The 12,841-nt window shown below is 45.4% G+C and overlaps 1 protein-coding gene across 6 annotated transcripts in view; it reads left to right on the top strand.

Moving 5' to 3' along the window:
• Positions 1-12,841, top strand: part of LOC308315309 (paired box protein Pax-7-like) — a 70,336-nt gene that overhangs the window by 20,299 nt on the left and 37,196 nt on the right. For all 6 annotated transcript variants that reach the window (XM_080763229.1, XM_080763233.1, XM_080763231.1 and 3 more), the window contains one exon: positions 6,940-7,139. In XM_080763229.1, coding sequence (XP_080619355.1) covers positions 6,940-7,139 — 200 coding nt within the window. The remainder of the gene's footprint in view (positions 1-6,939; positions 7,140-12,841) is intronic.

Below are 12,841 nucleotides of genomic sequence, written 5' to 3' on the forward strand. Positions count from 1 at the left end.
TAGGATTCAGTTTGCTTATTATTATATTATATTATTTATATAGCAATCTCTAAATGCTTCTGCCTACCTGTCTGTAAGATAATCAGTAGTAATTAAACATCCATTAATTTCCCGACTTCCATGTCCTACTGGAAAATAAATGGAAATGTGAAAATATGTTTTAAATACTTCTAAGATATTTTAGATTCAAATTCATTTTCATGAACACTGTGTTGTGATTGGTCGATTGCCTTCCGGCGGTTTGTAAGAAAGTTTCTTTAATGAAAAATGTCCTCTTCTCAAATTTGAACGGGCTGTATTTCAGACTTTCTCTGTAGCATTGGAAACAAAGAGATAGGCTGGTTTGAGAGCCAACTTGGCTACGTATATAGGAAAGACATGCCTAAACGCAACACTTACTTACTGGCAGCAGTAGCTTCTTCCTGCCATGACAACAACATGGTCCCTTTGGGAAACACCATTGCTAAGCAGAATTAACAAGCTCAGTTCTTTACAGTAAAACATCAGCACTTGTTCATTTTTATCCCACTTAAGATCAATTCCTTCATTAGGGAAAGGTCGGGAATGTTTTTATTCCTTTTTGGTTACAAACTTACGAACGCTTAATTCAGGCCTCTAGAGGACACAGCATGCACTCCAAGGTATTTAATTAGCTGCTAATTTGGTGATAAACATGGAGACGTCTGACATCTTTCTTTATCGCGCCTCCCTAGAACGTTCAAATGGAATTACTGATGTCTTTGTTCGGTAATCGGAATGTTTACTTCAAGGATGAACAACAGCGACTCAACAGCTTTCAGTTTGACCAATTTTCATCATTTTAGTCTGTTTTTCTGCTTTAACTTTAGTGCATACATGTAAAATGATGTGCCGGATGATATGATCAGGCACGTGCACACATAGACATCAAAGCGGGCTTCAGCCTTTTACCCGTCGGTGAAAGAAATGCAAATGCCCTCTCTCCTTTCCACGCCATACCCGAGAATTGCTTTTTTCCTGAACTCTCCTGATCTTGAACTCAGCATTTTGCATTGAAATAATTTGTTAAGAAATCCATGTCATCGCCGCATCTCCAGTAGCCAACGAGTGCGGGGTCGCGCCTGGAAAATAGCTGACCTACAAGCTCAACACGTCACAGCGAGATTGTAGATCAGCTATTTTATTCCAAAAGCGCCCTCTTACGGAATTTCAGCCCCTGCCTCTCTTAACAGTCTCTGCACGTCCCTGGATATGAGGCTCACAGATGCACGTGTAGATACACACACAGGCAATATAGCACATGTTATTTATGCTGGGGCACATTCGCCATGCGGCTCCGTATGTGGCGAGTGTCGCCATGGTTCCCATTTGCCTGATAAGACCTAGCATGCCAATCGCAGGATCTGCCGAAGACAAAGATGAGGTCCAGGTTGAGCCTCCCCTCATATCGGCCTAACGCGTCTGACTCATTACCATAATCTCTGGCCCCCATTATCGGGGAAAGAGAGAGAGAAAGAGAGAGAGAGAAAGAGAGGGCCATCCACTGGCCTGTCAAACTTTATTTTGTTCCATGGCATCGATGCTTATTGTCCTGCCACACAGTGCCTGTATGGAGCTGCTGGCAGCGTGTGATACCAAAAACCGTGCACTATAGGTTAAGGCCTGTCACTGCTACAGAGGGGGAGAGGGAGAGAGAGAGACGGGGACTGAGAGATATGGCCAGGATGGCAGAACGTACCCACTGTATATCAATCACACATGCAGCCTGCATGCCAGTCCCTGTAATTTACATTCCAAATCATTTCTTAGATTTTGCTTTCCAAGCAACATGCAAAATAAATGACAAACCTAAAAGATTGTGTGTGTGTGTGTGTGTGTGTGTGTGTGTGTGTGTGTGTGTGTGTGTGCGTGTGCGTGTGCGTGTGCGTGTGTGTGTGTGTGTGTGTGTGTGTGTGTGTGTGTGTGTGTGTGTGCGTGCATGTGTCTGTTTACGCACGCATGCCATGTGTGCTGGAGTTTGATAGAATAGGCAGGCAACAATGTAATGTGGGACAAGAGAGGGAAAGAGATGCAGAGAGAGAATGATAGAATGATGCAAGGAAAGGATATGCCATTTTGCAACTCCCCTCTTCCTCCAACCTCTGCCCACCCTTCTTCAGTCTCCTTAAATCCACATATGGAGGGAAAACAAACATGAAGAAGTCGACGCTGTCGCTGGAATGAAAAGGCTGTGGCAGCACAGCGCCTGCGCTGTGCTGCCTTTGGGAGGAGAGTGATCCTATAGCCCGCTGCACCGGCCTCAAGTGTTGTCACGCCGCGTTAGCAGCAAATCGCTTTGCAGCAGCCAGCCCAGCCCGGCCCAGGCTGCAACCCCCACCACCCGTCCTCTTGCACCAGCCCACCACCCACAACATCAACAACAACAAATAAGAACCCATTCTTTAAAATGCCCACGTCAAAATATGTTCTATGTACTGTTTATACTATACATTTTTCTTTATTTATTTTTATTATCTTTTCCTTTCATTTATGGAAAACAAATCTTTGCAGTGAGTGGCTAAAAATGGTTGAAGAATTGATTTAATTAATGCAGCCCCATGTCCTGCGGCCACATGTAATCCGTTGAGAATTCTCTAGCGGGAGCTTTTGAGAGGGGAGGTAGGAAAGATGGGGGGTGACAGGGGGGGGGGGGTTGATACAAAAAGACATCCACCGTGAGACTCTTCCAGTGGCCTGTAATGAGAGCCTCCGACTAATCCCATAATTCCTTGTTTAATTAAACTACAGAGCCGGCCCCGTAGTCTTCTAAGCTAGTTTGATGGGCCTTTTCTGTTTCAAGTCGTTTTTTTATTTTATTTTATTTATTTATTTACCATTAATGTGTGTCACAAACTTGTTCTCATCGCAAACAAAGTAGCACGTACAACCAGCAGCGCACAAATACAACCGGCAGGAAGGGGGGGGGTGGTGGGGGAAAAACATTGTCCGCCTACGCCTTCTCCGCGTGTCGTTACCTATAGTCCTTTGTGTCGCCGCTCGAGAGCATTTTTTCAGAGGGCTTGTGGCACATGTGACTTCTCCAGACTTCGTGTATATATGCAGGGTTTCACCTGTATGTGTAAGCAATAATCTTCGGCCCGTTTGAGACGACGGCTCGCGGTGGTCTTAACGTGTTAAATGCCGGGGGAAGAAAAAGCGCCTCGTTATGTCAAACGTGTCACTTCCGACGTAAGTGGCCATTATCAGCACTTCATGCATACCAGCTTTCAAGTGTTTCGCCCGCTGAGAACTTAAGAGTTTAGCGCCACACCCCGCACTCCAGCTACTGTCCCCTCAGGGGGGGCTCCGGTTGAGCCCAACAGGAATAGACAAGAGATGAGGGGCCGCTGACATTTCTATTAAACACCCAGACATTCCCACATGGCTACTGTGTTCATTACAGCTGTCAGTCTTGTCAGCGCCATCACCGTGCCCGCGCACGCACGCACGCACACACACACACACACACACACACACACACACACACACACACACACACACACGCACGCGAGAGAGACAACAAACAACATGCAATGCATGCATGCATGCATGCAATTATACATCCCCGCATGCTTAGACGTGGAACATCTTCTGCCACAGATGCAGATGCGAAAACGAGTTTGTATGCATTCATTTGCATCACGTGTGGCTGCAAGTTAATTTATTCTCAAAAGTTCTCAAGCCACTCTGGGCTTTCTGTGTATACTGTAGGTTGCATATCTTCTTCACCATGTTAACCGTTTACTGTTATCAACGCGAGTTGAGGCCTATAATGTCATGGCACTGTATGTCATTCACTTTCTGCAGCTAATGTGTCATTACACTGCAGTGTCATGGGCTCCAATGGCTGTGCTTGGGGGCTCTATATCTGGGTAGCTGGGTTCTCTTTGTAAGCGCTGATCTCGGTACACATCAATACCGCTCGCAGACAGTGCATCCCTCTGTGTGTCATGGTTTCGCTGCTCCTGAAGAGGCGCCACAGAGACGAGCTGGAAAAGCGAGGGAGACATTATTAGAGGGAGAGAGATGGCGTGTCAGAGCTGAGCCTGCACTATATTGCACAAGGCTGATCGACAGTGTCAGGCTAGGTCAGAGCTACAGTGGTGAACTTAGGAAAGAGAGACAGACGAGAGCAAGAGAGAGAAAGAGAGAGTCTTTTCCCAGTACTCTCCATTACATATTTTCCGCTTAATATCTCTCTCAATCTTGCTCACTTCCTCGTTTGCGTTGTCCTTCCTCACATAGTCTATAGATCTCCCATCTCAATTTCCTCCTCTCCTCTCCTCTCCTCTCCTCTCCTCTCCTCTCCTCTCCTCTCCTCTCCTCTCCTCTCCTCTCCTCTCCTCTCCTCTCCTCTCCTCTCCTCTCCTCTCCTCATCCTCTCCTCAACCCCCTTTTGCTCCTATCCACTTCGTACCCTCATGTCTCTATCACTGTCACCCCACCACCACCCCCCACCACCACCACTATACCAATGCATATCTATGAGGTGCAGGGTGCAGCCAGGCAGTGCAGCCGTCCCCTAATGTGGAATGGCTTAAAGCGCAGAGGGAGAAGCCACGGGCTGGATGGATGCTGGATTAGACGTGGAGGGGGGGGGGTTGTGTTGGGGCTGGGGTTGGTTGAGGAGCTGAGCCTCTGCAGGCTGCCGAGGGGAATGATTTGGAGAAGGGATCAGCCCCCGCTCTGTCCCCGAACCGCTGGCAAAAATATAAATAGGGACACCACTAAGAATTCCAGCCTGAAACGAAATGAGGAGACGGGATAACAGTGGCCACCTTGCAACAGTGCAAGAGAGAGGACAGTGTCGACAGTTTGAAACCGCCGCTGTGCGTGCGTGCTCGGCCGCTCAGATGGTATACTGTATTCTGAGGGTTCTTGTCATTTACAATATAGTTCCACGAGACAGACAGCATTCCACTGTTGCATTACGGTGTCATATCTCATCATCGCCCTGGCCCCGCTAACATCGCCACAGTGTAAAGTGGCCGCCGTTGTTCACACATTTCATCGCAAACAAAGGAACCCATAGATCAGCTCTTTTCCCTTCATGATGTTAGTTCTAATTGAAACAGATAACCGTGTGTGCATCAGATAATCTGGCTGCAGCTATTTAAAAAAACACCAGTGTAACTGTATGTACAGTACATCATGCAGAGGGGGTGGTGGAGGAGGGGGGGCTTCAATGAAATCAGCCACGCAAATATATTGGGAATATTTACACCATGCCAGTATTTCTTTGCGAGCAGCGCCCCGGGGGCTTTGTGGAAGAATGGCGGTACATGGATCACCAAGGTGGTCTGGGGAGATTAGCACCCCCCATCCCCTTCTCCTCCAACTCTCAGCTCCATGCCCCGGGGGCTTGTGGAATATATGGGTATAGTGATGTGGGATTGCATTTTACAGGAACAGAAAGGGTTCTGTCATCTAAATAAATGCACAGTGAAGTGACGCGCAGCGCGGTGAAACGTTACGGAGGTCCCTGTTATCATTTACCGTCGCTCTCTGTGTGAATGTTTACTCATTGTTGTTGTGGATTTGCTCTGCAGTTTGTGGTTAAAATAGCATAAAAACCTTGTTTTATACGGCAATGTAGAAATACTGTTAATTCAAACTTTACTCGAGTAAAAGTATAAAAGTATCAAAAATTCCAAATGTATAGGCTACTTAATGTACCAAAAGTAGAAAGTACTGATTAAGCAGAATGTCCCATTTCACACTTTGAAAATAGCAGATCTACAATCTCACAATGCATTGTGAACTTGTAGATTGGCTTTTGTCAAAATGGCCAAAATGTTTGTATATACTGTAGGCCTCAACATCCTTCTACCAATATATTCACTATCCCTCCTCTGTACGTATCCCTCTATACTCACTATCCCTCCTCTGTACGTATCCCTCTATACTCACTATCCCTCCTCTGTACGTATCCCTCTATACTCACTATCCCTCCTCTGTACGTGTCCCTCTATACTCACTATCCCTCCTCTGTACGTATCCCTCTATACTCACTATCCCTCCTCTGTACGTATCCCTCTATACTCACTATCCCTCCTCTGTACGTATCCCTCTATACTCACTATCCCTCCTCTGTACGTATCCCTCTATACTCACTATCCCTCCTCTGTACGTATCCCTCTATACTCACTATCCCTCCTCTGTACGTGTCCAAACCATCTCGGTCTGGCCTCTCTGGCTTTATCCCCAAAACATCTGACATGCGATGTTCATCAGGAACTCTGACATTCACATTTTGGTCTCTGCTACCTCCAGCTCTGCCTCCTGTCTTTTCCTCAGTGCGAGTCTGTGCGACGGTCTCTAAACCATAGTATACAACATAGCTGGCCTCACCACCGTCTTGCACACTTTCTACAAAGTAACTATAGTAACTAAAGTTTTCAAATAATTGGTGTCGAGTAAAAAGTATAATATTTGCCTCTGAGATGTCCTGGAGTAGAAGTAGGTACTGAAAATCGTAAAAGTACCTTTCCATTTGAGTTAAATGAACAGGGAAGATTTTACTCTGTAAAAGTTTAGCGTGTTGCCTTTTCTCTCGCTGTGATCTTGTTTTTGAGCGGTGCCAAGCGCTCCCAGGAGTGTGTGTGTGTGTGTGTGTGTGTGTGTATGTCTGAGCACGACCTATTTATTGACCCCTGCAGCTGATGCTGATTGGGGTCGGATTCAGGTCACACACACACACACACACACACACACACACACACACACACACACACACACACACACACACACACACACACACACACACACACACACACACACACACACACACAAACACACACACAACGTTGGACATTGACAAGGGTCATTACCAACCCGCGTGCTTCAGTCAACAACTGCGCTTGACTCCCAGCGCACCACTCACTTCACATTATGGTGTGATTGTTTCCCTTTCTCTCGCAGGCACTCGTATGGACGAAGGCTCGGACGTGGAGTCAGAGCCTGACCTGCCGCTGAAGAGGAAGCAGCGGAGGAGTCGCACCACCTTCACCGCGGAGCAGCTGGAGGAGCTGGAGAAGGCCTTCGAGAGGACGCACTACCCTGACATCTACACCAGGGAGGAGCTGGCACAGAGGACCAAGCTTACTGAGGCTCGGGTCCAGGTAAGCACTTGATGCTTAGCCTGTAACCACTTCTTCAAACTTCTATTCTGTGTCAAAAACACACCTGAGTTACGACTGTACTTGGACCGTTTTTTTAATTTTTTATGTCTACACCAGTGGTTCTCAACCCATAGGGGGGTCCCCACATGATCTTTTTCAATTTAATGAATTTTAAGAATTGCCAAAAAATAATAATAATAAAAAGAAAGAAAGAAAGAAAAAAAGACTGTTACTGCATCAAAAGTAATCAACAAACTATACTATTAAAACTGGTCAAACATTGATCAAATTGTCAAATAATATAAAAACGAGGAAATAATTATGAAAATAGCCGATCTTGTAGATCTGCTATTTTCCACAATATTGATCAGTGGAACCGTTTCAAACTAAATGTAATGCCTCAACACCTACATATTCCAAGTGCTTGTCAGGGTGGGGGGGGGTCCCCAGTTAAAATATGATTATATTGGGGGGGTCACGACAAAAGGTTGAGAACCACTGGTCCACACCACCTTTCGAGGCGTTGTGAACTTGTAGATCGGATATCGGTGCTTAAACATGTGTGGTACAGAATAAGCATCAACTGCTTAGCTGGACCCGAGCCTCTGTAAGTTTGAGCTTGAACACAGAACACTGCAAACATCCATTTTAGCCAGGTTAAAACATGCAATGGATTACTATTATTGTGCAAAATGATAATACACAAGACGTGAGGACCAGCTTGGTGTATGGAGGTTCACAGGGACGTGCACATATATATAGACATCAAAAGGGGCTTCAGCCCCTGCCCTTTTACCCGTCTGTAAACGGCCCTCTCCAGACGAATGCAGCATTTACTATGGTGAAAGAAATTCAAATGCCACACCTTTCCATGCCAGCATTCAGGAGAATAGCTTTTTTTTCCCAAAGTCTCCTGAACTTGAACACAGTATTTTGCGTTGAACAAATTTGTTTAGAAATCCATGTCGTTACACTGCATCTCCACTAGCTAAAGAGTGCTGGGTTGCGCCCCGAAAGTAGCTGATCTACAAGCTCTCAATGTGTCGCAACGTGACACGTTGTGAGCTTGTATATCTGCTATTTGTCCAAAAGTGCCCTCTCACGGGATTTCAGCCCCTGCCTCTCTAACACTCTCTGCACGTCCCTGGATCCATCCATCAACGGTTCAGTAGCAGTGTATGTGGTGGGATCCTCTTTATGGTGGCTTACAGGTGCACATGCAGTAAAATCCACAGTATTCATTTGACACAAATGGAACCAAAATGGACCTATAGTATCCTGACGTCACTCCCACCGCACCTGGGTCATCATTGGGGCGATTTTTGTTGTATTATAATTCCCACGTGCAAATCTAATTGAGAAGTGAACAAGTCCGTGCGCAGATCTGGTGGGCAAGTCATCGACCTACGTCGAAGTGCCGCTTGCGCCTGTGCTATATACAGCTTTTGTCCACACACGTCTCAATATTTGCAATTGACAATGAAAGGAGAAATTAGGTCAAATGTCCGTCAAATCTGACGTAAATGTGTGCCAACACAAACATTAAATGCCATTGACAATGAAGGGAAAATGTACGTAATTTGTAGACGAGCAAATCGGCTAACCAATCACATAAATTCAGTTGCTCATGAGATGATGTATAATGATAATAGTGCCCCTCACAATGTTTGTGTTTACACAATCCTCATAATGCGGGTGGATTAGTGCCCTCTAGCGACAGTGACGTCAGACTTTGGCGCTCTATAACCAGTCCATTTGGGCCCTTAAGGCCTAGTCATAGTCCAGTTTTCGGTGAAGAGGTAACCACCGGTTAGTTAAAACAGAGAGGTGACCACCACGGCGTGATGTCATGTTGTAGTTTTCGGTGGTCACCTCTGGACTATGAATAAGACTTCACAGGTCAGGTTCAGGTTGGGATTCAGCTAAATAGAGGCTGTGCTGGTTTCCTTTAGCACACAGTGGTTATACTGTAGCTATATGGGTTGGTTGTTTACTTTTTGGTTGGTCTCTGTTTGAGAATGTCTCCATGGAGGATGGACGGTGATATTCAGAGCATCCCTGCATGTGAGCAGAGCAGACAAAGTGCATCGGTCATGATCTCATTCCTCTCACCATGCATTCGTTTGGCACTGCTCCTGCGGGTTACAACATTCTCCTTTGCACCGTCCTCGAATTCTCAACACTAAAAAAGGGGGCGAAAACCCCCCTTTTTTTACACACGTTACATATTTACCCGATGAGTCTGACTTCCATTCACACATACGTAAAACACCCTTGTAAGTCGGCCAGCTGTTCGAGTCTCGCCCCGGAGAGAACGCTTCCTTTCTTCTCGCTGGAGTTTTGACAGCTCTACTGTGCCCCGCACAATTCCCCCTCTTTCTCGAAGTCGCCACGGAGAAAAAAAAAAACTGTGGAGTTATAGCAACAGCTGTTAGGTGTGCGGTGAGGGGGGAGGTGGGCGATGGTGGCGTGGTCAGGGGATAGAATGAGCCAGGGGTTGCATTCCTGATGGATTTCTCACTCTCCAACATCTTGGCTGGGATCTTTTCTTCCCACCACTTTCAAGCCCACCGCTCCTTGTAAAATTCACCGCATATTAGAGGGGGATCTCTTGGCTCCTCTCATGGGAGCTTTCAACCCAACAGCAACATGAATCAATCAAGGCCTAGTAGAGGGGGGGGGGGGGGGGCATAGAGAGAGAGAGAGAGAGAGAGAGAGAGAGAGAGAGAGAGAGAGAGAGAGAGAGAGAACATGGCAGGAGATACTAGTATGCACTACTGCACTCAGACATGTGATCCTTGCCAACATTCAATCCTCATTGACTGACAGAAGACAGCAACATGATTCTACCAAGTTTAATTCAGTTCAGGACAACCTGAACCAACCCAACAATTCTGCTTCATCCACTGGTCAGGCAATTTAGGCAGAAACACACATTGGGCCTTTTAATTATAATAACACAACTTTTACGTAAATTACTTTACGTGCTTTGTTCTTTAACAATCGTAAAATATGGATTATCACCCGGCCGTGGCTCTGTAGATGGCCCTGATTGGTTAGCTATATCGTATAAACACAAGGGCTGATATGGCCTTTCAAACATGTTGTGTTGCTAAGTATATAGGGTATACATCTCCTTATCCTCTTCAAGAAATCACACATGTATGCATCAACAGACTGCCCACATTGTGCCATGTGAAAGTCCAAGAACATATTTGGACATGTGGCAACCAGGTTGTTTGATTATTTTCTCTAGTAATCCAATGGGTGGCTTCAAAAACTCTGAATAAAGGTCAAAGTAAATTAAAATTGGAAAAGACCACTAAAACTGAAGACAAATTTATGTCTAGGGCCCGAAAGAAACAATTGTTAACTTTCAACTCAGAATGTGGGTGAAATTCTATGAAACAGCTTAAGTAAGGTTTATCAGTTTGGCTGAACAACAGAGAAATATTGAGGGCTGACAAGTTGGCCCTTTCATAAAAAACGTGACAAGTAAAGTACTGCATTTCAATATGTATTTATTTATTATTACAAATAGAGCCAGGGCATATTTCACATTAGAAACACAGAATACATTTACAATAAGCCAAAACAAGCTATACATACTGTAGGTTGGCACCAACCTCAATGGAATTAAGCTCTCTTATCTGGCCTTTTAGGTTTTATCCTTTTGGCATGTGCAAAGATATGATAGATGTGACGCATATGTTGATTATATGGTTCATATTGTATTTTGACGTGAATCGATCAACCAGTCAGTCACCGTGCAATGCGACCAAATGAAAGTATCATTATTTATACAACCTATCCAAGGACTTTAGAGTTGCATTCAGAACTGCTCCCTGGCCATGGGAGCTAGTCTGGTGCTCCCTGGCCATGGGAGCTAGTCTTGATTTTGACAGCCAATTTAGATTTTAGTTTAGTCATTGTCTTTGGAATGAATCTTCATTTAGTTTTAGATATATGTTAGTCATCTGACATTTTTTTGTTATAGTTGATTTGACATTTGACAATCTACTGTTGATTTAGTCGACCAAAATGTACTTGGCGGGCGTTGATGGCGTCGAAATGGCAGATTTCACACTTGCTTGCATCCTGAAAATAGCAGATCTACAAGCTCACAACGTGCCGCATTGTGAGCTTGTAGATTTGCTATTATAAAATGACTGACTTGTCCTTTAGTTCTACTGGATCGCTTGTCCACACTAGTCCCTCCCTGACATTTTAGTCTAGTTTTTATTTATTTTCCTCTGTGAAAAAAGGTAGTTTTAGTCGACGAAATCAACTCTTATGGCAGCCCCACACTGTAAAATCCTCAGTGTTCATTTAACACTGAGAAAGAGAGAGAGAGAGAGAGAGAGAGAGAGAGAGAGAGAGAGAAAAGCAAGACCGGTAAGGGCTAACAGAGTCACTCCAACGACGACCCCCCTGTTTTGAGGCTACCGTTAAAGTCTCAATGCCACAGACAGGGCAGGACATGGAGTCAGGTACCTGACCCCTCTCTCTCTCTCGGGCATGACCTCGGTGACCTGTACTTGCCTGGCAGCTGCTGCTTGACACAAGATCCAGATGTGTGAGCTTGGTGGGGTGGGGGGGAGTGGGGGGGGGGGGTGGCGCTGCATGGTGGGGGGTTGGCTATAGCATGCTGGTGGGAGGGAGGGAAGGAAGCCTGAGTTATATACATAGTCGTGTGTCGGTGTCGCGCGTGGAATATAGCCGACTTAAAAGCTCACACCGTGTCGCACTTCCTCAGGTTATGAGCTATAGAGGAGACACGTCGTCACTCCACAAAGATGAAAGTTGCATGTTTGTTTTAGCGGAGTTCCATTTGTAATTCATTACAATCAGTTTAAATGTTTCTTATATACATTTTCTGGATTTTCTTTAAGGCAATGGTTTTCAACCAGTGGTCTGGGGACCACCAGTGGTCCTTGAGGGGGTTCCATGGTGGTCCCCAGCTAAATGATGGAGGGTTCATATTCATAACCAAATGGACCCTTATAGATCTTTAACTCTTGAGAGTGTAAAATGAAACCAATTGGACCCCGTACCCCGGAAATTCTCACCAAAAGCGGGGCACCTGCATCTGGCATTTCTTGAGTTTTATCGACCGAACCAACTTGACCGTCCTAGATGGCCTTTGCAGAAACACATCTTAGTCAATGAAGCAGACATTGTTCCTTTTATAATAAAAAAAACTTGCTTAGAAATTTGGCTCAAAGCAACACCTCGGAGTCATTTGTTTTGATGCGGCACAAAGGAGCAAATGAGATTTGTGGCGATCAGCGGGTCGGAAGCAATGGCCGTGCACCAGGGACCCGTGTTTACGAATTCAAATGAATTTCTTTCACTCTTTCTACTCCCGTCTCCCGGTAATCCACCCCCACCACCCCTGCACTCCTCTATCCAGTCTCAAGCATCTCTCCTCAGCTGTTCTTTAATGAATTGGCAGCCCCAACTGCAGTTACAGTAGCTGCAACGGAGAATAAATCTAACCTTATTTTAACCAATCTGTGTAGAGGCACAGTATAATACAACTTTAACTAGTACATCTGCAGTTGGAGGTAGCCTATAGTCTCCCTACTCTTCCATTGAGAGATTTAGATTTTGTGTATGTCACAACTAAGTGTAGGACGTGTGTGTGTGTGTGTGTGTGTGTGTGTGTGTGTGTGTGTGTGTGTGTGTGTGTGTGTGTGTGT

Source organism: Protomyctophum bolini (assembly GCF_963924005.1).
Source record: "Protomyctophum bolini genome assembly, chromosome: 5".
Taxonomy (NCBI): Eukaryota; Metazoa; Chordata; class Actinopteri; order Myctophiformes; family Myctophidae; genus Protomyctophum; species Protomyctophum bolini.